The sequence below is a fragment of the Perognathus longimembris genome, chromosome 3 (assembly GCF_023159225.1).
Source record: "Perognathus longimembris pacificus isolate PPM17 chromosome 3, ASM2315922v1, whole genome shotgun sequence".
NCBI classification, from domain to species: Eukaryota; Metazoa; Chordata; class Mammalia; order Rodentia; family Heteromyidae; genus Perognathus; species Perognathus longimembris.
Genome location: NC_063163.1, coordinates 71,744,385 through 71,770,582, shown reverse-complemented (window position 1 = coordinate 71,770,582; position 26,198 = coordinate 71,744,385). Strand labels below are relative to the sequence as shown.

At 44.5% G+C, this 26,198-nt stretch overlaps 1 protein-coding gene across 1 annotated transcript; it reads left to right on the top strand.

Moving 5' to 3' along the window:
- The first annotated feature begins 813 nt into the window (after nt 1–813).
- On the top strand, nt 814–20,295 carry LOC125348709 (zinc finger protein 26-like). Its single transcript, XM_048342166.1, has 12 exons — nt 814–880; nt 1,416–1,569; nt 9,313–9,432; nt 10,994–11,086; nt 11,776–11,861; nt 12,837–12,960; nt 13,847–13,924; nt 15,270–15,352; nt 16,029–16,155; nt 16,793–16,876; nt 17,287–17,369; nt 17,913–20,295. Exons 4-12 carry the CDS (start codon nt 11,062–11,064, stop codon nt 20,151–20,153), a joined length of 2,931 nt encoding a protein of 976 aa, XP_048198123.1. The 5' UTR covers nt 814–880; nt 1,416–1,569; nt 9,313–9,432; nt 10,994–11,061; the 3' UTR covers nt 20,154–20,295.
- Nucleotides 20,296–26,198: the final 5,903 nt, after the last annotated feature.

The window sequence follows — 26,198 nt, the reverse complement described above, 5'->3', positions numbered from 1 at the left end:
AAAAGTAATACAGTGCAGCCTGGGGCTTGTGGCTCACACCTGTGAATCCTAGTTACACAGGAGGCTGAGATCTGAGGATCGAGGTTCGAAGTCAGACAGGGCAAGAAAGTCCGTGAGACTTATGTACACTGAACCACCAAAAAAAGCCAGAAGTAACAGCCGGGCGCCGGTGACTCACGCCTCGCCTGTTATCCTAGCCACTTAGGAGACTGGGATCTGAGGATTGCGGTTCAAAGCCAGCCCGGGGAGCAAACAAAGTCCGTGAGACTCTGATCTCCAGTTACCCACCAGAAAACCGGAAGTGGTGCTGTGGCTCCAATGGAAGAGCGGTAGCCTTGAGGAAGAGCGCCCAGGCCCAGAGTTCAAGCCCCGGGGCCGACAAAAAAAAAAAAAAAAAAAGCCAAAAGTGGAGCTGGCAGACCCACCAGCTTTGAGCAAAACGCAAACAAACAAAAAAAGCCCAGGGAACACCCAGATCCTGAGTTCAAGCCCCAGGATCGGTATTAAAAAAAAACAAAAAAACCCCCAAGAAAAATAAAAAGATGCGCGCTAGGGTCTGGTCCTACCTCCAACTCCAACTCTGCCCTGGGTTCAGAAAGCCCCCCTCGCTCAGAAGCTTTGCAGTAACCCGAACCTGGGCCTCTGGAACTATTTCTTACTCCAACTCTGCGGCCAGTCGACCTCCATTTGACAGAAAACTAGAAACTCCTGACAGCATCCAATGCCGCTGCGATCCCGCCCCCAACGGGAGCACTTCCGGTCTGGAGCCGGGGGACGGAAGTGACATCACGGACGACTCCCCGTCTCTTCCGGTTGGGCTTCGCGCGGCCCAGTTCCTTTTTTTCTGGAGTTGGGGCGGTTTGGCTAAGGCGAGGCTTTGGTGAGTTTGGGTGAGGGGACTGCGTGGAGGTGGAGGTGGGCAGCGGGTGGAGAAGTTATAAGCCGCTGAGTAGGCTGGAGAGGGCCCGAGTCCGTTCCGTGCTTCCGGGGCCGGGCCGCGCCGTTCGGGCCGTTGCTTTTTTTGTGTGTGTGTGTGTGCTGGTCCTGGGGCTTGAACTGGGCCTGGGAGCTGCATCTGAGCGTTTTTCACTCAAGGCTAGCGCTTTACCAGCTTGAGCCATAGCTCCACTCCCGGCTTTTTGGTGGTTCATTGGAGATAAAAAGACTTTCACGGACTTTCTTACCCAGGTTGGCTTCGAACTGCGATCTTAACATGTCAGCCTCTTAAATAGTTGGGATTTCAAGACGGGAGCCACCGGCGCCGGGTTAGGGCCATTGCTCTCGGAAGGTGCCTCCAGGCGGTGCTCTGTAGATGTACTACTTCAAGGCGTGTCCTCGGGGTCCTTTCCTGCATGCAGTTACTGTGTCAGAAGCCTCTCTATAGCAATTAGTTTTCTTTTCTTTTTGTCCAATAGGAAAAGATCTGCTGTGAGCGTGGTGCTCTGACGACCATCCACCGACCTCGCCATCCGGGTGCCTTCCCCCAGCCCCTGCCAGGTGAACAGGACGTGGAGAGGGGGAAGGACTTAGTTCCAGAAGGTTTATTTGGTTTTTCTGCTTATTAGTAATGTACGTGTTATCTTTGAATTTGCCTTTTCGTGTCCTATGTTTACTTTTGACACATTTACATGTAGGTAGATTCCCTAAAACATTTTCTAGAGTGGGTACACTTTCTTTAATTTTTAAAAAATTTAATAGTTATTATACAAGTGCTGATCATCTTTATGTACATATGGAACTGGGAGCTTGTATAGGTCACTCATTAAGAAATGAAAAGAGGGGGCTAGGAATGTGGCTTAGCAGTAGAATGCTTGCTTAGCATGCATGAAGCCCTAGGTTTGATTCCTCAGCACCTCCTATACAGAAAAAGCCGGAAGTGGCACTGTGGCTCAAGAGGTACAGTGCTAGTGTTGAGTAAAAAGAAGCCAGGGACAGTGTTCAGGCTCTGAGTTCAAGCCCCAGGACTGGCAAAAAAAAAAAAAAAGAAAGAAATGAAAAAGCTTGGTGCTGGTGGCTCTTTCTTGTAATCTTACTTAGGAGGCTGAGATTTGAGGATCCCGATTGACGCCAACCCACAAAGGAGACCCTTAAATATTACAAACTAACAAAAAGCTGAAAGTGGAGCTGTGGCTCAAGTGTTGGAATGCTAGTCTTGAGCAAAACAGCTCAGGGACAGCGCCCAGATCCTGAGTTCAAGTCTCAGGACCAGCTCAAAATAAAACAAAAACAGAACAGTGTACTTCCCCATACAGCTTCAAAATCAAGGGTGACACCTTGTTTCATTGAAGTGCTATCATGTTTGTTCACATAATTTACTTTCTTCAAGAAAAGAAATGCTTAAAAACAAACTTTGTTATTTTTTTTTTTGGAATTGGGGCTTGAATTCAAGGCCTGATTACTGCCCCTTAGCTTTTTCTGCTCAAGGCTGGTGCTCTGCTACTTGAGCCACAGCTTTACTTCTGGGTTTTTGCTAGTTCATTGAATGGAGATTAAGATTCACTGATTTATGTCTTCCCAGGCTGGCTTTGAACTGTGATCCTCAGATCTCAGCCTCCTGAGTAGTTAGGATTACAAGCGTGAAGACAGTTTAGTGCCTGGCTGAAAACCTAAAATACCAGTGTATCATCGTTGTATGAGATAGTAGGTTTTAGTAGGCTTGTGATAGGCTTCAGCCATATTCACCCCCATTGCCCTTTCATGTCATCTTTCCTCTGCCCAAACAGTCATCATTTTTTTTTTTTTTTTGGTTGGTAATGGGGCTTGAACTCTGGGCCTGGATGCTTCAGCTCAAGGCTAGCACTCTGCCACCACTTCTGGTTTTCTGGTGGTTAATTAGAGATAAAAAGTCTCAGGGTCTTTCCTCTCTGGGCTGACTTTGAACCATTATCCTCAGATCTCAGCCTTCTGAGTAGCTAGGATTACAGGCATGAGCCGCCAGAGCCTGGCTTCATTTTTTTTTTTTTTTTTTTTTTGCCAGTCCTGGGCCTTGGATTCAGGGCCTGAGCACTGTCCCTGGCTTCTCCCCGCTCAAGGCTAGCACTCTGCCACCTGAGCCACAGCGCCCCTTCTGGCCATTTTCCATATATGTGGTGCTGGGGAATCGAACTGAGAGCTTCATGTGTAGGAGGCAAGCACTCTTGCCACTAGGCCATATTCCCAGCCCTCATTTTTTTTTTTAAACTAGATTCCACATATGAGGGAAAAGAATTTGTGTTTGTGAGCCTAGCTTCTTTTGTTTAGCATGATGGTCTCCAGTTCTATCCATTTGGAAGAACTTTTTTCTCTCTGTGCTAGGGAGTGAGTCCTGGTCTTCAAATATAGGGCTATACCCTCAGTCTGTGATAAACTATTTGATAGGTACTATAATAGAAAATGGCATCTGTGAGCTGGGTGCTGGTGGCTCAAGCTTGTGATCCTAGCTGCCGAGATCTGAGGATTTTGGCATGAAGCCAGTCTGGGCTGGAAAGTCTGAGAGTCTCTTATTTCCAAGTAGCTGCCCAAAAGCTGGAGTGGAGCTGTCTCTCAAGTAGTCATGCACTAGCCTTGAGCAAAAAATCTAAGGGACAATTCTCAGCCCCTGAGCGTAAGTCCCAATATTGGTGATAGATGAAAAAATAAATGCATCTTGCAACTTATTTTTGCAACAGTTAATGTTTTCTTTCCTCCAGAATTCTCTTTGGAATTCTTTGTTAGAAGCTTTTGATCTGATGGCTTTTTTCATAGTCTTTTTTTGGGGGGGGGTGGAGGGGAGTGGTGCTGTGGTTTTAACTTGGCCATGAGCTTTGTAGGTAAGTGCTCTGCCCAATAATTTTTGGGGGGAGTTATACTAAGATTTTTTTTTTTTTTTTTTTTTTTTTGCCAGTCATGGGGCTTGAACTCAGGGCCTGACCACTGTCCCTGGCTTCCTTTTGCTCAAGGCTAGCACTCTATCTACCACTTGAGCCACAGCACCACTTCTGGCTTTTTCTGTATATGTGGTGCTGAGGAATCTAACCCCGGGCTTCATGCATGCTAGGCAAGCACTCTACCACTAGGCCACATTCCCAGCCCCTTATACTAAGTTTTGAACTCAGGACCTTATACTTGCTACGTGATCATTCTGCCTTGCCATAACTCCAGTCCCCCCCCCCCCCACTTTTTTCATTTCTTTATTGTTAAAGTGATGTACAGAGGGGTTTTACAGTTTCATACATAAGGGAGTGAGTACATTTCTTATCCAACTTGTTACCACCTGCCTCATTTTTCCACTTCCTCCTTCCCCATTTCCTTCTCCCTCCTCCAGCCCTTTTTTGTACTGATTAATTTTAAGATAAAATCTTGCTTCCCTGGACCATGGTCCACCTGTTTATGCTTCTCACAAAGTTAGGATGCAGGTGTGTGACACCATGAAGGGGGTCTCAGGAACTTTTTTCTGGGCAGCCTTGAACGGTAGTCCCTTGTATCTCAGCCTACCAAGTAGTTACAGGTATGAGTCACTATATCAGTCTTGAATTTTTTTTCTTTCAGAAAAGCATTCTAAAATTTCTTCTTGTGTTCTGGTGTATTTAAATGTTCCCTCCATTTCTTGTACTTAACTTATAAACTTATTGGTACCAGAATGGTGAAGGCATGATGAACAAATTCAATCTAGAGTCGTTCTTAGGAAGTTTATAAATGGGTGGAGGAGATTGGCATCTATCCTGGGAAATACATGCATTATTACAAATGGATGAACTTCTCAACGTAGAGGATGGTTTTGTGTTCTTCATGTGGACATAGGTGAAGCTAAGGAGAGAGTGATGATTAAGTCAGGGCCTCAAATAGGAGTTGTAGAAGTTAGCCATGCTGCAAGGGAAGCAGAAGGAGGAAGGGAGCAAGTTCTCTGAACGGACTTATATTTTTAGGTAGACAAGGGGATGAATCCGTCAAGGCTTGCTCTCAGGTTTGACGCTGTTATTTTCTATATTTCAAAAAACAACTGAAATGAATGTTATTCAGCATATTACAGGAAAACTCATAGATATATGCTAAATTAGATGAATCAACACTAAATAGCGGAGCTGGGAATATGGCCTAGTGGTAGAGTGCTTCCCTTGTATACTTGAAGCCCTGGGTTTGATTCCTCAGCACCACATACATAGAAAAAGCCAGAAGTGGTGCTGTGGCTCAAGTGGTAGAGTGCTAGCCTTGAGCAAAAGGAAGCCAGGGACAGTGCGCAGGCCCTGAGTTCAAGCCCCAGGACTGGCCAAAAAAGCAAAGCAAAACAAAAAGCAACAAAATGAAATAGCATGAGGGTCTTCATTTTATGTAGGAGATTAATTTGAGGACTTTGAATCAGTGGTTGAGCATTGAAAAATAAGCTTACATATCTAGGAAGTTCAGATCAACTCCATAGGGCTGGGTGCCTGTAGTTCTCACTTGTAATCCTAGTTGCTTAGTAGACTGAGATCTGAGGATCATGGTTCAGAGCCATCCCAGGCAGCAAAGTCTATTAAACTTTTATATCTAGGTAACCACCAAAAAACTGGAAGTAGAGCTGTGGCTCATGTGTTAGAGGGCTAGCCTTGAGCAAAAAGCTCAGGGACAGTGCCCAGGTCCTGAATTCAAGTCCTAGGACTGGCCCCCAAATTATCACTCCTTAGGCAGATGAGAAAACTTGCATCTTGGAATACAGTTAGCTCCGAAGGAGCCAGGTGACTTGGCAATATCCATGTTTTCTTTATTAGCGTGTATTAATTGTACACAGAAGGTTTCATTGTGATATACTGTATGTACATAAAATATATCCTGATCAAATTCACCCCCTCACTCTTCCTTACCCTATCTTCTTAAAACAATTCCAGCAGGTCTCATTGTTCTGTTTCCACATATACAAATAAGCGACTTAATCATATTCATCATCTACCCTCTCTCTTAGCCCACCCCTTCTACTGGTGTTGATGTCCCTATTAGTTTGTTTTACTTTCTCCCTGTGTTTGTGTATGTGTGCCTGTCCTGGGACTTGAACTCAGGGTCTGGATGCTGTCCCTTAGCTTTTAGGCTCGACTAGTGCTCTACCACTTGAGCCACAGCTCTGCTTCTGGCTTTTTGCTGCTTAGTTGGAGATAAGAGTCTCACGGGCTTTTTTGCCTGCAATGGCTTCAAACTTTGATCCTCAGATCTCATCTTCCTCAGTAGCTTGTATTAAAAGTGTGAGTCAACAGTGCTTATCCATGGTTCATTTCTTCAGTGCTCATTTCCATATTTCCCTGGTTGTTAGTTAGAACCTGAGCTGCTCTGTGCCTGTACTTGGTTGAGAGACCTTCATTCCTCCAAGGTCTGGCCCTGTGTTATCCTGTCTTTCTTCAGCTATGTTTTCTCCCTTGTCTGAACGCTGCAGCTTAGAAGGGCTTGGAAGTTGTATAGTAGTACTGTGGTTTCTTTTAACTATGATAAAAAGCATTACAGCTGGTTGGTTATCCCCTTCCCCCTTTTCTTGGTTTATTGCTATACAAAGCTCCAAATTGCCAAATGGCAGTCTCATCCTCTAATGTGTTGAAACTACTAATTGAATGGCAAGAAGTGGGTGGGGGAGGGGAGTCTTTCCCCATTAGAGTCTAAGATCTGTGAACCTGCAGCTCTGAGTGGCTGGAAGTGGAAACATTTCTGTTGGTACATAGCCAGTTTCACCTTCACCCATCATTCTCAGACTTACAGAAATCAGGCTGTGTAGGCCAGAACCTTGGGAGGCTGTCCTGTTTGAGGTATAGACCTTGTCCTGTTACAGAATCCTGTCCTCTCAGAGTCATCTCTACCTGGCCTTGTGCCTGAGCTGGCCTGCTTTTGTCTAGATCAGTCAGCTGCTTCTGCCGGGGGAGGATTGTGACTGGACAGTGCTTCACCAACGCCCTTGTGCAGTGCCAAGGGCTCCTTAATGAGAATCAGCTGTGTGATGCTGTCTGTGGCTGTGGGTGAGGCTTTTGTGAGGACACAGATGGCAGCACCTGCAGAGCTCTGCCATGTGCAGAGCGGGTGTGTGTTCCAGCCAAGACACTCTGCCTCTGACAGTGCATGCTTCCCTGCTATATCCTGTCCTTGCTCATTGTCTCCTCAGCCTTGTGGCTCCTGGGTGATGACATATCCTATCCAGGGTGGACCAGCTAGTGCCACCTGTTAAGTGTAAAGAAAGGGAAGAAGGAAAGGGAATTGGGGGGGGGGGGGGGAAGCGTAGATTTAAAGGGACACGGTAAGGTCCCTGTTGCTTTCCTAGGTGAGGAGTCCTGTCCTGTGAGGTTACTAAAAACCCAGGTAGGGCAGCTGGTTTAGCTGCTTAGGGGGAACTAGTGAGCTGAGCATCTAGATAGAAGAAATCAACCACATAGAGGGAACTTCAGCTGTTAGTCTGTTGTAAAAGCTTTGGGTATGAGACTAAGAACTGAAGGAAGGAAGGAATAAAACATCTTGTGGGAAGAACCTTCCAAGGGAAAGGGTGACAAGAGGCACCTGGCACCTGCACTGCACACTCCTTTATCCTCTTACCTAAGACAGAAACAAAACACCTGGACATGAAGGTGCCAAAAAACCTAAATCGAAAAGAAAAGCTGGCATGGTGGTGCACATCTAGGCAGGAGGATTTTGAATTTAAGGCTAGCCTTGGTTGTCTAGCCAGATCCTGTGGAAAGGCAAGAGAGAGCAGGGGAGGGAGAAGAGGAACACTGCCCATCTTAGGTGGTTTAGAGCCCAAGGGTAATACCGAAGGAAGTGCAAGCTGCTTGCTGGGCAGATGTCAGGTGGAGTAAAGATAATGGTTGCCCTAAATCAGTTAGTAATTGAATACCAACCCTCTAGATCCCAACAGAGGAAGTAGAAGTATATTAACTAGGTTATCCATATTAGAGTATTTTAATGTAGATAATACAAAGTTAATATGTGGCAAGTTATATGTAGGAAAAATAAAAAGTTGTGTAGTGTGAGCTCATTGGAAATTCAGGTTTATGTAGGAAGTTGATTTTAAGATAAAAGGGCACTGTGTTAAATGGGCATCTAGTCCCCTTGAGCATTTATAAAAGGCATCGAGAACAAAAGGTTGTGAACTTCAGTATTGGGATTGAAAATATAGTTATACTTCGAGTGCCACTAAACTTAAACATTGTTTCCCCTGTAGTTCTAAAAATGTAGTTAATATAATAACATGGGAAATGTGTGGTTCACTTTAATTGTAGGATTGTCTCCTTTTGTTCCTTGTGCGTATGTGCACTGGTCTTATATTGCTTGAGCCACAGTTCCACTTTGGGCCTTTGGTGGTTAATTGGAAATAAGAATCTCATGGACTTCCCTTCTGGTTGCCTTTGAATTCAAATCATCAGGTCTCAGCCTCCTGAATAGCTAGTGTTATAGGCTTGAGCCACCAGGGCCCTGCATTAAAAAAAAAAAAAAAATTTTTTTTTTTTGTTGGTAGTGGGGCTTGAACTCTGGGCCTGGGTGCTGTCCCAGAGCTCAAGGCTATTGCTCTACCACTTGAGCCACAGAACCATTTCCAGTTTTCTGGAGATAAGAGTCTCAGGGACTTCTTACCTGCCTGGACTGGCTTTGAATCACAATCCTCAGATCTCAGTCTCCTAAGTAACTAGGAGTGAGTCACCAGCATCGACGTTGAATTGTTTCTTATAGTGACAATGCTTGCTGCTCCCAAATAATCCCCATAGCTGCTCAGTTATAATAAGAATAAGTTAAGATGAATTCTTGTGAATTATATTTGACTTTGTTTTTGGATCTCCTGGGGGCTTGATTAAAGCAGCTAATATGGTCCAGTGTAAATTAAAACAGGATTTTAAAGGATTAAGTGTTAAAAACAAAACAGAAGCCAAGATGGGTGTTGGTGGCTCACACCTGTAATCTGAGCTATTCAGGAGGCTGAGTTCTGAGGACCAAGGTTTGAAGCCAGCCTGGGAAGAAAGTCCTCCTGAGACTCTTATCTTCAATTAACCACTCAAAAACTGGTAGTGGAGCTGTGGCTCTGTGGTAGAGTGCTAGCTTTGAGCACAAAAGCTCAGGTACAGCGCCTAGTCCCAGGACTGGCACAAAGAAAAGAAAACAAAAAACCCCAAACTAAGAAATGAATGACTATCTCCACTGTTTATCCATCTGTTCATCTGTCATTACAGAAAATAAATGCATAAGAAATGGTACTTAACATAAATTCCTGCAATCTTATTGCAGTGATTTCCACTTATGAGGTCTCCAAGTCCAGAATTCAATGTCACTGCAGTTGCTGCATCTGTGCAGTCAACAGCTGGGGGATAGTTTGCTCCTATGCATTGGCTGACATAGTCTGTTTATTGCCTGTTTTGACAGCCCCTGGGCTGCAGCGTGCCTCCACCACAAAAGGGACACAGTTCTCCTCTGGGCTGCCATAGGGACACTGTTCTTTGAAGCCAACATCCTCACCATACCCATCTTCCTCTAGCACCACAGGTACCACATGTTACCGATTATATACTTCATGACATTTGTGTGTGAGAGAGAAAGTGTGTGTGTATATACGTGTGTGTATGTGTATGTGTGTGGTGCTAAGGTTTGAACTTAAAGCTTTGCACTTTTGTTCGGGTGCTCCGCCACTGAGCCCCTTCCCCCAGACTCTTTTGCTTTTGTTGATTTTTGGATAAGGTCTTAAATTGTGGTTTTCAGCTGGTCTCGGACTGTGATCCTCTTACCTATGCCTCCCAGTATTTGGGATTATAGGCTTTTGCTACCAGGCATGTCTTTCTTGTTGAAATAGGTATTGCTATTGAAACTGTATCTTTCCAGTCTCAGGAGCTGCTTACTCAACTGGGATTACGAGTATGAGCCATCATACCTGGTCCTTGAGGTATTAGGGATGTGCTTTTATTTCTTTTCTTTTTTCTTTTTTTTTTGGCCAGTCCTGGGCCTTGGACTCAGGGCCTGAGCACCATCCCTGGCTTCTTCCCGCTCAAGGCTAGCACTCTGCCACCTGAGCCACAGCGCCCCTTCTGGCCATTTTCCATATATGTGGTGCTGGGGAATCGAACTGAGAGCTTCATGTGTAGGAGGCAAGCACTCTTGCCACTAGGCCATATTCCCAGCCCATGCTTTTATTTCTTATAGTTTGTTCTTTATGTATATGTTTTTGGTGTATTTTGTTTTGTGTTTACCAATATGTGTGTGTACGCGTGCGTGCATGTGTGCACGCCAATCCTGGGGCTGGGCACTGTCACTAAGCTGCTTTTGCTCAAGGCTAGCACTCCACCTCTTGAGCCATAATGCCACTTCTGGCCTTTTTTGTTTATGTGGTACTGAGGAATCGAACCCAGGGCTTCATGCATGCTAGGCAAGCACTGTATTGCTAAGCCACGTTCCCAGCCCCAGTTTTTTATTGTTGTATGATATTTCTTGTGAAAAGATGATAGGGTAATTAAATAGAATAATAACTAAAAATACAGTTTTGTTGTTATTATTAAGGTGTTGTACAAATGGATGACCATTTCATAAGTCAGGCAAAGAGTACAAACCTAGTTTCCCCTTCCTGTCCCTGCCCACAAGCATAGTTCATTTTCCACATAGTGTCTATTGAGTACCATTGTTTATCTTTCCTCTACTCTCTCCTTTTTTGTGTCCCCCTTCCCCCTTAAGAAGACAAAAGACACCCCAAAGTAAAGCAAACAACATCACCACTACCACCACCAACGAAGACCCACGTTTCTATTTCCTGTAATTCATTTTGATAAATAGTATTTTAAGTGTTCCTAGCAGTAATAATTCTACATAATTAACTGTATTGTGTACATATAAATACATATGTCAAAGCTCCGAGTGTAACTCAGAAGTGCAATGGTGATGGTGTTCATCCTGTGCTATGGGTGTATGGTCATGTTGTGGCTTTCACATGCATTACCAGCCTGGAGTCAGTGTCTGGTGTCTGACTGCAGAATAATCTTTGTGTGTTAATTATTGATGTCCACAGGAATCCTAATTAGTCCTGCTTTAAGAGGAATAGGGACTGTCACCCTCCACTTAGACCTGTAACGTGTCTTTGGAATCACGGAATAGTGCGGTCATGCATGTTTCCCCATAAGACTTAACAAGATGGATGGTGCCATTTCCTCCCATGGTGAGTCCTGTTGCTGCTGCTTCTAGACTTCTCTCCACGACTTAGAGCTCGGACGTCTATGCTGGAGCAGCTGTGCTGCTAGTCCATGTGGGGGTGCTGAACTGAGCCAGAGAGAGCTGTTGTGTTCATTAGCCCTGCAGTTGTGCTTGCTTTGGGAAGAGACACTGCATAATCTCATTCCTGTGTTCTGTCACCACAAGCAAATTGAGAGTCAGATTTTTAGCCAGGTGCCTGTACCTCATGCCTGTAATCCTAGCTACTCAGTAAGCTGAGATCTGAGGACTATGATTCAAAGCCAGTCCAGGCAGGAAAGCCTTGCTTTTTTGCTTTTCTTCTGTATTTTTCTTTAATCTCTCAGTTAACCACCCAAAACCCAGAAGTAGATCTGTGGGTCAAGTGCTAGAATGTTAATCTTGAGCAGAAAAGCCCAGGCCCTTAGTTTAAGCCCCAGGACTGTCACACACAAAACAAGACAGGCCTTAGTTTTCCTTAGCTTTAAAATAAGACATTCTTTTCTTGCTGGACAGCACAGCTTACCATCACTTTTTCTGGCTGCATGTTGACTCAGAACTGCTTTACTATTGTATAGAGTTAGATTGGGTATTTGTTTCGAACTAGGATGGAATTAGGTTCATGTATGTGAATTTGGGTTTCTGGTCAGCTGAGGGTTGTGTGTCTTTCTTTTCCAGAGGGTCTACTTCCTGAGGACCTAGTTTGTAGTCATGAAGAAGAGACAGAGGCTGACAGCACAGTGGCAAACAGCTCAAGAAATCAGGTATGGAGAATGTGTTTCCTTCTGTAAACTGATGACCATGCATGCACCCGGACCGGGTGTAGACTGATCTTGAGGCCTGTAGGAGGAAATGAAACCTAGGCAAGGACCCAGTTTCCCCTTGGATTCCACCAGGGAGTGCTGCCTTTCATTGGCAAAAAAACTATCTTGACAATCATTACAGCATTTTAGTAATTACTAATTAGTCTGATGCTCATGGTGCCAAGTGGATGTTTTGCTCAATGCCCTGAAAGGTGGTAATAAAGATGAAATATTCTTTCTCAGTTTTACCTATTTTTCACCATTTATTTTAATTTTTTGTCAGTCATGGGGCCTGAACTCGGCCTGGGTGCTGTCTCTGAGCTCTTTTTGTTCCAGGCTAGCACTCTACCACTTTTGAGCCACAGCACTACTTCCAGTTTTCTAGTGGTTAATTGGAGATAAGCGTCTCATGGACTTTCTTGCCTGGGCTGGCTTTGAATTGTGATCCTCAGATCTCAGCCTCCTGAGAAGCTAGGATTACAGGTGTGAACTACTGGCCCCAAGCTTTCACTATTTATTTACTTTTGTGCTGGTCTTGAACTCAGGGCTTTGGTGCTACTTCTGAGGTTGTTTTTTTTTTTTTTTCTCTAAAGGCTAGTGCTCTACCACTTGAGACACAATCTCCACTTCCATTGCCACTTATTAAATGTATACAATATGTCCAGGTACTTAATGAAAAATGGAATAAAGTGAGAAAGAGGTCCCTGTCTGTGGGGAGCTGGGTTCATGTTTGAGCTTTACTGTTAAAGCCCCAGGACTGAGATGAAAAATGAAGAGGGAGAAAGTGCAGATCCAGACAGGAGTCATTCCCTGGAATCCTGGATTAGACAATGGAAATTGACATGTTTAGGCATTGGGGATACCCTTCCTCCTGCTTCCCTCCCTTATTAGGGGAGTTATTGTGTGGTTTGAGCCAGCTTGTGTGTGATGGCTTAGGATTCCGTGAACTCTGTGGATGTGCCTGTGGACGTGCCTGTGGACATCACCCAAGAGGACACAGCTCAGAGGAACCTCTGCAGTGATGCAATAGCAAAGAACCACCAGAACCTGGCCACAATAGGTAAGATGGTTGGCATTCCCTATAGCCTGACAGGGGGCAGGTGTGTGTGGTATGTTCTGAAATTTCTGATGTGAGCACTGAGGATGGTTAGTCATGCTGGTGGTGGGTTTTTGTTTTTGTTTTTGGTGGGGCAGGGCCTAATGCTTGCTGGCCAACTGTGGTAGTTCTTCAGATGTGGTGCACTGCATCACCTAACCTTATATGTCCTGTATCTCTTTATTTGTTTATTTTTTCTTTTTTTTTTCCAAACCTTTATTATCAAAATGATTTACAGAGAGGTTACAGTTTCATACGTTAGGCATTGGATACATTTCTTGTACTGTTTGTTACCTTGTCCCTTATACCCCCCTTGTTTATTTTTTCTTATGCCAGTGTTGAAGCTTTAACTCAGGGCCTTGAGCTCTAGCTTAGCTTTTTGCTCATAGCTGGCTCTCTACTACTTGAGCCATTCCTCAAGTTCTGTCTTTGTGCTGCTTATTTGAAGATAAGAGTCTCAGAATTGTCTCTGAGTAGTTAGGATTACAGGTATGTGCCACCAGCAATTGGCTAAGTCACTTCTTTGACATTCCAAGTCTCAGCTCCTCTAGCTAGAGTCCTCTCCACTGTGTCTTAGCAATCCTTCCACCTGAGATGAATACACTGCAGTGTTGATGAGTGACTGCTTGACTTTATTGTCTGACACAGATCTGCTTGGTTTGCTTATTTTATCTCCCATTTGATTAACGTGTTAGCTGTGGAAATGTGAACATGATCATCAAGTGGTTTGGATCACAGAAGGAGGCTGTTTGTCTTTCCAGTCCTTGTGAAATAATCCCATTGCTTTAGAAATACAGAGCTGAATCATGGAAAGGAAAGTCTTTTCCATGAGCGCTTCTTTTCTGTGCAGGATGCCAGATGCTCATCAAGCCCAGAACTGTGTCCTTCAAGGGAGAGAAATTGATGGTGCAGAGTGGAGGCCCCCAAGGTGAGGGAGTATGAAGGATGGTTCTGCTCAGTGGCAGGTTCAGCATATTGGAAACATAGCAAGAGAGCTGTTGGAAGACCTGTAACTCCTTCCTGAGTTCTCACTTTGTGTCTTTCTTGAGATAGGCCTTTTTTATTTGATATTACAGTGCTTTGACCTTATGGCTTCTGCTTGCCAGGCAATCCTTCTACAACTTGAACCATACTTATCAGACCTTTTTGCTTTTATCATTTTTCAAATAAGATCTCCCCTTTATTCCCAGACCAGCCTGGACCTCAATTCTCTTATCTACTTGTTTTTCCATATATCTGGGATGACAGTCACTCACTGCCATGCCCAGTTTTTATTAATTGAAATGGGATCTGCAAACTTTTTGTCTGAGCTTGCCTTGAACTGTGATTTTCCTGATATCTGCCTCCATAGTAGCCAGAATTATAGATGGGAAACATTGCCACAAGCCTAATTTTTGTTTTTTTTTTTTTTTTGCTTGAATTGTGGTCCTCAGATCTCAGCCACCTGAATAGCTAGGATTACAGGCATGAGCCACTGGTGCCGGGCAAACCTAATTTTTTATTAGCTCACATTATTTGAAGAAATGTTTGATGTGATATTTACATGCAAATTCACCATACTAGAACTCTGGGATTGGTGCTATCTGTAAGCTCCTTTTTGATTAAGGCTAGTGCTCTACCACTTGAGCCACAGTTCCACTTCCCACATTTTCTAAATAGTTTATTGTTGATGAGATTCTCACAGACTTTTCTGCCTGGGCTGGCTTCAAACTGTGATCCTCAGATCACAACCTCCAGAATAGCTAGGATTACAGGCATAAGCCACCAATGCCCAGGTTATGTTACTTCTTAGCCCTCTTCCTTTGCTCCCTTTAACAGTTCTTTGTGAGTTTCATTATCTTTTTTTTTTTTTTTTCTCGTTAGTCATGGGGCTTGAACTCATGGCCTGGGTACTGTCTCTGAGCTTTTTTGCTCAAGGCTAGTGCTCTACCACTTTGAGCTATAGCCCCATTTCCGGTATTTGAGTGGTTCATTGGAGAGAAGAGTCTCATGAGGACTTTTCTGCCTGCGCTGGCTTCAAATCAGATCTTGGCCTCCTAAGTAGCTAGGATAGTGAGCCACCAGCATCCGGCTTATTATATTATTTTTATACATAACTATAATGTATTTTCCCCCATTACATTCTCCTTTGTCCCGCTCCTTTCCCTCTTCTTCTTGTTTTCCCCAAACAGCGCCCCTTTTATAGTCATAAGGTAGCTAGCTCCCTGTAGCCCTCCATTTTGATCTTTAGACATAAATCATTTCATATTGTGTTTTTTTTGGTTAAATTTCAGAGTTGGAAACAGAACTACAAACCAAAGATTTAGCACTTCAGCCAGATTTTTTTACCGGCCATAACTATAGGGGTACACAAAGGGTAAGTTTAGCAAAGTGTATTTTCTATTTTATATATTCAGGCAAAATTAAGGATTCTGTTAAGGTCATGGAGTGGTGCTTTGGAGAAATAGGTTTCACATTCCAGGGAGTGAACAAAGTCTCTGAATATTCATTCCATCAATGAAGAGTGTAGCAATGTCCAACGTTAATGTGAAACATGTTATTCTTTCAGATGACACTAAAACCTATAAGCTGGGGACACATTCCTTGTGATTGTCTGTCTCAAGCTGGTTAGAACCAGGAAAGACCCATACCAAGGCCAATCTCTGGTTGAATTTCCAGAAAATGGCAGACACCACATGTTAATGAGGGAGTGGAAAGTATGCCAGTATTTTAGGAGTTATATGAGTCTTAAATTCCCAATTAGATGTTCGTTTTTCTGAGTATTCAAGCAAGATGAAAAGTATCCTTACCCCTAGGGTGTGTTCATGTGTCTTCATTTCTGAAGAGTTTGCAGTGTGCTCAGGAATGTGCTCATTATAGGGGGAAACTAGGCCAAGGTTAATTTCACCTGTAAGAGATGCCAAAGGAGGAGACCACAGTGAGTGGAGAGTGAGATGTCCTAGGACATCTTGATTGGCATTGGTATCATTTCCTTCTTCAGTAATTATTGGAGATGCTACTTTGCTTATATATATATATATATAATGACACAGGGCTCAGTGACCTTTGAGGATGTGGCTGTGGACTTTACCCCAGAGGAGTGGACATCTCTGGACCCGACGCAGAGGAGCCTGTACAGAGATGTGATGCTGGAGAACTACCGGAATCTGGCCACAGTGGGTAGGGCTGCACCTTCCCTTGTAGCCCCAGAGAGAGCAGAAGTGTACCAGCATTAGTGATTTCCACTCAGGGTATAGGTGGAAACAACAGACTCCTTAAAAGTGTCATCTCTCATGGTGGTTATCAACTAACTGCTCTCAGGACCAATACCATCACCTGTGCTATGTAGGAAACATGCACTTGGAAATTCTGTCCATGTTTTTTTTACTAATTCTTCCATGTGGATCTAATTCATTCTGAAGATCAGAATCGGTGTTGTCATTTTTCCCTCTAAGATTGAAAACTTGAGCTGGTTATGTGGTTCAGTAGTTGAGTGCTTGCCTAGCATTTGTGAGACAAAAAAAGTGATGACTTCACTTAGTACTTACTGGAAGAAGAGTTCTGGTGGGTATTGGTTTTTTAAAATAACCCAGTATGTGTTAAATACCTAGGGCCATGGGTATATTCTACTCCATTAGTAGTGGGTAAATAGGAGTTTAAACCTTGAGCATGGATTTCTTGAGTCAGAGAAAAGCAATTTGTTCATGACACTGAAGCATGAATATTTGTATTTTGAGCTGCATAGGAACCATTCTTATCCCTCCTTAGAAAGGTAGCTCTCTGTCTCTTCCACTGATTTAAATTTTCCTGTGTGTAGGAGGTCAGCTGTTCAAACCCAGCCTGATCTCTTGGTTGGAGGACAAAGTGGAGTTGACAGTAGTGGAGCGATGCATTCTCCAAGGTAAGCATTTGTGAAAGACTTGGACATTGGTGAGGCTAGTGTGTTTCAAAGTGTAGTGGAAGTCTTTTTAAAGCCCACCTCAAGTCTAAAGGCCAAAGTCCTCGGACTGAATATTGTGGGATTTCTTCCACTCCCCATCCTCTGCATCTCACTCTAGGCTGCCTTCCCGGTGATCTCAACAGTGGCCTCTTCTCTTCCACGTGGAGTTTATGGTTCTGTCTGTGTAGCTGATTCTCTTGTTTCTGCTACCATAGCACTTCACTGTCACAAGAAACTTGTTAACTTGAAACGTATTTGACCCCAGAGTCTCATGAGGGCCAGTTTTAGATGGAGGCAAACTGTGAGTCTAACATTATATTAATCTGTTTTGTGGTCTAAACCCTTAGCCATATTTTTGTATTTCATTGCAGAATGGGAAATGCATCTTAAAACCAAAGGGACAGCAGTTGAGCGGGATATTTTTTGGTCCAGTGCATCAAATAGGATACTACTGGTAAGATTCACAAGGGATCTCCAAGTTCATGGGAGATTGGGAATTCCTTAGTAGAAATCAGCATGAAAGAGAGGTAATTTGAACAAAGTAGTCCTTTCTTTCCCCCTTTGTCCCTTCCTTGTTTTATAACCCTGCCTGACTTTGCAATTGCTTAGTTGCTGTGTAGCCTAGGCTGCTGTGGAACTTTTTTATTTTTGGTGCCAGTCTGGGGCTGGAACTCGGCTTGGGGGCTGCACAAGGCTAGCATTCTACCACTTGAGCCTCAGCTCCACTTCCAGCTTTTTGGTGCTTAATTGGAGATAAGAGTCTCAAGGACTTTCCTGCCTTGATATGACTTCAAATCATGATCCTCAGATCTCAGCCACCTGAGTAGGTAGATTTACAGGAAGATGCCACTGGCACCCCGCGTGCTGGGATTATAAACATTGATACAAGGACCAGTTTCCATGGAAAGGTACCCCAAACCTAGTGTGAATCACCCCAGGTACCCAGTTATGTATGAGTCTGGAAAAATCCTTTAACTATCATTCATCCCTTTGTAAGCAGGTAGGAAGCCAGGAGCTCTGTGACTCAAAGCAAGCTGGAAAAGTCTTGGGTGAACACTCAGACCTTCACATACACACAAGTAGTGCAAATACAGAGCACACTTCAGAGTGTGATCGGTGTGGGAAAGCCTTTCCCCCACTTGAAGAGACATCTACTGAAGAGAAAAGTTCTCTGGCAAACCAGGGTGTAAACAGGGCCATGCTTGCTCAGGATAAATCCTTTGAGTGCAGCGACTATGGGGAGGCCTTTGGTGACCCGTCACGCCATGAGGCCCATAGGAAAAGTCATGAAGGAGAAAATGTCTACAAATCAGAGGAATGTGGGCAAGCTTTAACTCGCCCCACAAGCCGGGATGGGTGTGTTCAAACGCCCACAGGAAAGAAATACTATGAATGTAAGAAATGCAACAAGTTTTTCATGCATCCCATATACCTGAATATCCATATGCAAAGCCACCCCATGGAGAAACCCTATGATTGTAAGGAGTGTGGGAAAGCCTTCACAGAGCGCTCGGGCCTCATTGTCCACCTACGGCAACACACCCGTGAGAAGTCCTACGAGTGCAAAGAGTGTGGCAAAGCCTTCATTCAGCCCTCGCGCCTCACTGAGCACATGAGAAGCCACACGGGGGAGAAGCCCTTTCAGTGTGAGCAGTGTGGGAATGCCTTTGCATCCTCCTCGTACCTCACTACCCATTTGCGCACGCACACGGGAGAAAAGCCCTTTGAGTGTCACGTGTGCGGGAAGGCTTTCACGCGTTCCTCCTACTTGCTGGGGCACATTCGAACTCACACCGGAGAAAAGCCGTACGAGTGTAAAGTGTGTGGGAAGGCATTCAGTGGGCGCTCGTGGCTCACCATCCACTTGCGCAAGCACACGGGAGAGAGGCCCTACCCTTGCCCTGAGTGCGACAAAGCCTTCACCAGCTTTGCCCAGCTTACAGAGCACATTAAGACTCACACGGGTGAGAAGCCCTTCCGCTGTAAGGTGTGTGCGAGGACCTTCCGCAATTCCTCCTGCCTTAAGACCCACTTTCGGATCCATACCGGGATTAAGCCGTACAAGTGCACTTACTGTGGGAAGGACTTCACAGCACGCTCAGGCCTCACCAAGCATGTCCTCATTCACAATGGTGAGAAGCCCTATGAGTGCAAGGAGTGTGGCAAGGCCTTTGGTACATCCTCAGGCCTTGTGGAGCACATCCGGATCCACACCGGTGAAAAGCCCTTCGAGTGTTACCAGTGTGGGAAGGCCTTGGCTCACTCATCGTCTCTGGTGGCCCACTTGCGGACCCACACTGGGGAGAAGCCCTTCGAGTGCACCCTGTGTGAGAAAACCTTCACGCGCTCATCCTACCTGCGCATCCACATGCGCACTCACACGGGGGAGAAACCCTATGAGTGCAAGGAGTGCGGGAAAACCTTCCCTGAGCGCTCGTGCCTTACCAAGCACATCAGGACACACACTGGTGAGAGGCCCTACGAATGTAAGGAGTGTGGGAAGGGCTTCACCAGCTTTGCCCAGCTCACAGTGCACATCAAAACCCACAGCAATGAGAGGCCCTTTCAGTGTAAGGTGTGCACCAAATCCTTCCGCAATGCCTCATCCCTGGAGACCCACTTTAGAATTCACACTGGAGTCAAACCCTACAAATGTAGTTACTGTGGGAAAGCCTTCACGGCTCGCTCTGGCCTTACAATCCACTTACGGAATCACACGGGGGAGAAGTCTTATGCATGCCAGGAGTGTGGCAAAGCCTTCACCACATCCTCCGGCCTCATCGCACACATCCGGAGTCATAAGGGAGAGAAGCCCTTTGAGTGTGACCACTGCGGGAAGGCCTTCGCCTCCTCCTCCTATCTCAATGTGCATTTGAAGATCCACACTGGGGAGAAACCCTTCCAGTGCACGGTGTGTGGGAAGACGTTTACGTGCTCCTCGTACCTGCCTGTCCACATGCGCACACACACTGGTGAGAAGCCCTTCCAGTGCATGATATGTGGCAAGTCGTTCCTGTGGTCCTCCTACCTGCGCGTGCACATGCGTATCCACACTGGAGAGAAGCCCTATGTGTGTCAGTACTGTGGAAAAGCCTTTACCGAGCACTCAGGCCTTAATAAGCATGTGCGAAAACATACCGGAGAGAAACCCTATGACTATAAGGACTGTGAGCCAGCCTTCACTGATCCTGCTGCAAATGAACAGGAAAATCCCTCCTGGAGAGAAGAAGTTCTTTGAATGGAAGGACTTTCTCCCAGAAGCCATCCACTCTTCCTTTGTAATTGAGATTGAACTGACAGTCTTAAAAACTCTTAGGTCTCTTAGCAATATATATAAAATCATTCACTTGTTGCTTTTTGCTTCAAAAACATGAAAACTGTCAGTGCTCCATGAATTTAAGGAATGTGCTTGAGTCATCCTCTCACAGGAAACGTGAGGCGTTTGTCCTTATGCAAATCTGTACTAGATCCTGGAGATGGTGCCAGGAGAACTTAGTGATGCAGGCAGGCATAGAAAATGCCACGCTTACCTGCGATCTCACAGTGGAGAGAAGCATGATGGGATTTGAGACATCACTTGTTCCTTTGAATGGTGCTTTGCACTGAACAGAAGGAACTTGTTCGTAATATGGGCTTGGCCTTACTGTGTCTAAAATCTGGTATGACAGAGGGCATGGCCTTCTGGGTGGTTCTTCAGATAAATTTTAAATATTGCCAGTATTTCTAGATTTGTGTATTTTTATGACTTCCTTATACATTTCTAGTTTCCACTGGAGCTTTCCTTTTTAAAATCTCCTTGTTGGAGAGGAGTAAAGACCTGTTTCTATCTAGGGCCTACCACCCGTGGTAACATGTCCTTAGACATTGTGAAGTGATGACACACGATCTCCGATCTCCGTGTTCCCACATTGTTTCTTTCTTTGTGGTCTCATGGAGCACTTGCCACTACCCTGGTGCTCAGATCCCCGTGTTGTAATTGACACTTTAATAATTCACAACTTCTTTGACCAGTGTCATTTGAACCCTTTCTTCTATCATCCCCTCCCCCCACCAGTCCCTGGGAAGCATTGTTTATTCTCTGATGTGAATCTTACCAGGTTCTGTGGAGTGAGGTCATAGGTATATGTCTTAATATATCTGGCTTATTGAGCTTGAATTGTATTATGGCAAATGACAAGCTTTCCTCTTCTCTGGCGATTTTGTTGAAGACTATGTTTTATTATTCATTGTTCTGTCATGGAGCACTTAGGTGGTTTTCATACCTTGGTTGTGAGTACAGCTGTGTGAACAGTGGTTTTATGTCCTCAGATAGAAACTCAGAAATGAATTTCTTCCTGTAGTATAGTTGACATTTTTCATTAGAGGCATTAGGGCTTGAAATCAGGCCTCCACACTCGCTAGCAGGCCCAGCATTTCTCAAGCCAGTACTCTAGTGCTGGGATTTTTCAGTCTTTAATTTTTTTTTCAAAATCAAATGGAAAGGAGGGAGGGAAAGATGTAAGGTGACATAGCGGTCTCATCAACAAAATGTAACAGTTGTAAATGTATATGAATCCAGCTGGATGTGGTAGCTCATGCTTGTAATGCCAGCTACTTGGGAGGCAGAAATGGGAGGATTGGAGTTCAGGCCAGCACAGTGCCCAAGTTACCCATCTAAACCAATAAGTCAGGCATTGTGGTTCATACCTTTAAGTCCAATTATATGGAGGGCTAAGTAGGAGGATTGCATGGCCAGAGAAATGTGAGGCCCTATCTGAAAAATAACAAAAGTGAGAAGGGCCAGGGGTTTGGCTCAAGAACACTTGTCTAGCAAGCATAAGGCCCTGAATTCAAACTCAGTACTTTCCCCCTCTCCAAACCTATTATGTATATATATATATGAACCAAAATATAGAACATACAAGTATAGAAGGCAGATACTAACATATCTGTAAGAGGAAGTAACAAGAGTAGAACAGCGTAGGAGACATTTTAGCAAGTCTAAGTAAACACTGGTCTTGAACTAGACTGTAGGTCAAACAGACCTTGTAGGCTTGTACAGAACAACCCATCTTCAAGCACAGGGGCACTGTGAGGTTTATCTTTAGAGGACATGATGAGTGGTTAGACCTTAACATTTTTCTCACCCTGGCCTGGGCCACAGTCAAATATATTATTATGTCTTTTAGACAGGGTTTCACTGGATAGCTGAAGGTGGCCTGCAGCTAATGATTTTCCTGCCTCAAATGTTTTGAAATTATAATCCCATATTGCATTAACATTGATAATGTTGAAATATGCACTAATTTAACACACTTGATGGAACATTGTAGTTCATAAATAATTAAATTGTGATGAATTTGAATGGATGTAGTTGTGAGTTGTGATGTGCTTTCCATCTCTCAGCTTTTGTTGTGAATGGACCAGCTTTGCATTATATTGTCTGGAATTTATAGTTTTTGGTGTTTTTATTTTTCTTCATAGGTTTTGAACTTGGCTTATTAGGCAGAAACTCTACCTTCAGACCCAGGTGCCCTTCCCCCTGCCCCCCCCCAGTCTTGGGAATTTATGTACTCCATTACCCTAAATCCTTTGTTCTTAGAATTTTATTTATCATATAATATTCAATTTGGTACCTATATTTTTTCTGTGAAAAGGTACTGAGGTTTCACTTCAGGGTCCTGTGCTTACTAGGCAGGTGTTCTACCACTAGTGCCACAGCCTCAGCCATTTTTTGCTTATTTTTCAGATAAATTCTTGCATTTTTGCACAGGACAGGCCTCAGACTGCAATCCTATCTATAGTATATGGAACCATAGGTATGAATTACAATACCTGGCCTATTGACTAAGATGGGGTCTCACTAGCCATTTTGCACCATCCTGTTTCAAATGGCTATCCTCCCAAACTCTACCTCCCAGGTAGCTGAGATCGCAAGTATGAGTCAGTGCACTTGGCTTATTTTCTTTCACCACTCATTTTCTGATGGGTGCAATGAAGGCATTAATTGGGATTTAGGGTTATGATTTTGGGAAGAATATGTTGGGACAATCAGTTCCCTTCAGGTATAGGAGTTACTGCTGTTAGTTGGAGGCTGACACCAACCTGGATGATAACCTGCACGGCCTGCTACATGACCCCTTCATTAAACCTGTCAGAAGAGCACCTTTCTAAAGAATGCTCACCTGAAGCTGGGCACTGGTGGCTCACGTCTGTAATCCTAGCTACTCAGGAGGTTGAGATCAGAGGATCATGGTTCAAAGCCAGTGAGGGTAGACAAATCCTTGACTCTTATTTCCAATTAACAAGCAAAAAAAAAAAAAAAAAAAAAAAGGTAGAGCACCAACCTTGTGCAAAACAGCTGTATGAGAGCAAGAAGATATGAGTTCAAGCCCCAGTACACATACATACTGTGTTTGCATATACATTCACACACATAATATAGATGTGAATCTCTAGAAAAAATTTTAGAAATGCCTTCTTTAAAAAATGAAAAACTTGGGGGCTGGGGATATGGCCTAGTGGTAGAGTGCTTGCCTCATACACATGAAGCCCTGGGTTCGATTCCCCAGCACCACATATACAGAAAATGGCCAGAAGTGGCACTATGGCTCAAGTGGTAGAGTGCTAACCTTGAGCAAAAAGAAGCCAGGGACAGTGTTCAGGCCCTGAGTTCAAGCCCCAGGATTGGCAAAGAAAGAAATAAAGTTGACACTGATAATCACTTGTAAAGCTTTTCATAATAGTACCAATGCACTGTCAAAATGGTAGATATGTAAAGAGAAATATTTTTCTGGGCATCATTGGCTTATGCCTGTAATTCTAGCTATTTGGGAGGGTGATATTTTAGGATTACAGTTCAAAGCCAGCCCAGGCAGGAAAGTTCATGAGTATCATCTCTAATTCGCCACTAAAAAAGCTGGAAGTCCAGCTGTAGGTCAAGTGGTAGAGCACTATCTTTTATTGCAGGATGTCCTGGAAATCCTCAAAAGTTTATTATTGTGACTTGTTTCCTAGGCACGATTTTGAGTTTCCTCGCAGGAATGTGAGGTCACTTTTTGGGAATATAACATTCATTACTTTTTAAATTAAAAAAAATTTAAACTATGCCAGTGCTGGGGCTTGAGCTCAGGTCTTAGGTACTGTCCTTTAAGTTTTTTTGTTTGTTTGTTTTGTTTTGTTTTTTTTGGCCAGTCCTGGGCCTTGGACTCAGGGCCTGAGCACTGTCCCTGGTTTCCTTTTTGCTCAAGGCTAGCACTCTGCCACTTGAGCCACAGCGCCACTTCTGGCCGTTTTCTGTATATGTGGTGCTGGGGAATCGAACCCAGGGCCTCATGTATACGAGGCAGGCACTCTTGCCACTAGGCCATATCCCCAGCCCCCCTTTTAAGTTTTTTTGCTCAAAGCTGGTATTCTATTTGAGTGAATGATTTACTTCTGATTTTTCTATTTATTTTTTGCCGGTCTTGTGGCCTGAACTCAGCCTAGGCACTGTCCCTGAGCTTCTTTAGCTCTACCACTTGAGCCACAGTACCACTTCTGGCCTTTTTTGTTTATGTGGTACTGAGGAATGGAACTCAGGGCTTTATGCATGCTAGGTAAGCACTCTACTACTAAGCCACATTCCAAAGGAGCCCAGTTATTTCTGACTTTTTGCTGATTACAGATGAGTCCTCCCTAGGCTGGTTTTAAACTGCAGTGCTCAGATCTCAGCCTCCACAGTAGCTAGGATTACAGGTGGGTGCTACTAGCTGACTACCATGATTTCATCATATTTGCTTCCACACTTGTAAGTAAATATATTTGGATCCACCCTCCTCTGACTCTCCCTCATTCCCCTCCCCTTTCTTAAAGCAGTTTCAACCAGTTCCATTGTTCTATTTACATACATGCAAATAAGCTGCTTGACCATATTCATCCTCATTCATTCTCAGCTCTCCTTCCTTCCACTGGTAACTAACCCCCCCCATCTGTTTTACTTGAAGAGAATTATTTTGTGTGTGTGCCAGACCTGGGGCTTGAACTCAAGGCCTGAGCACTCTGTCTGAGCTTTTTTGCTCCAGGCTAGCGTTCTACCACATGAGCCACAGCTGCCCTTCTGGATTTCTGGTGGTTAATTGGAGATAAAGAGCCCCACTAACTTTTCTGCCAGAGCTGGTTTCAAGCCATGATTCTCAGATCTGATCTGAGCCTCCAGAGTAGCTAGGATTACAAGAGTGAGCTACTAGTACCTAGCTGAGGAGAACTTTAAGCAGAGTTGGAAACCACACACAAACTCCTGTAGCTACTTAATAATGATATACACCAAAGCAAAGAAAGCAAAACAATTACCTTGATAGTTGTGTAAAGCATTTGATATATGGACGTTTTTTTTTTTTTGCCAGTCCTGAACCTTGGACTCAGGGCCTGAGCACTGTCCCTGGCTTTTTGCTCAAGGCTAGCACTCTGCCACTTGAGCGACAGCGCCACTTCTGGCCATTTTCTATATATGTGGTGCTGGGGAATCGAACCCAGGGCTTCCTGTATAGGAGACTAGCGCTTTTGCCACTAGGCCATATTCCCAGCTCCAATATGGACGGTTCTTGATAAAATGAGCTATTAAGTTGGGGTAGATATAAATTTATTAAGCTTGAAAAGGTCAGCCACTTGAAATCCCAACAAACGAGTAAAAGTAGCCAAAAAAAGTAACAAAAAAAGGGAAAAAAGATAAACATATGTGCGTGAAAAAGTTGGTTTATAAAAACCAAAAACTGAAAGGAGTCAAGCCTCAGGGCTCTGGTAAGACCAGCAGCTGGGCATGTGGCTCCGTGGTAGAGCTGCTCTGGGTTCTGTCTCCAGCTCCGGAAGAAAAAAAAAAAAAGGCAACGTCGCGATTGAATGTAGATGATAGACCATTTCATCAATTAGCACCCAAGACAACCACACACAAAAGTCACAACGTGTGAAAGAAAAGCGGAGGACCCCGGTAGAAAAGGCTTTTGTTTGCATTCTAGGGTGTCTCCCACCCCAACTCCGGCCTTCCTGTTCTTCTCTATCCCCGCCCCCACCCCAGCGCTCACGCTCCAAGCTTCTCCAGTGTGCACGGGGGGCCGTGTGCGGCCCCCTCACCTGAAAGACTCCGTGGAGCACCCGCCTTCTCACGGTAGCAGCCAATGATTCCGCTCCCGAGGCGGTGTAAACCCGCTGCCCCTAGGCACGTAGCTACCCAGAGCCATCTTGTGACGGAAGTGACGTCACCAGCGCTTTCTCTCTCTCTCTCTCTCTCTCTCTCTCTCTCTCTCTCTCTCTCTCTCTCTCTCTCTCT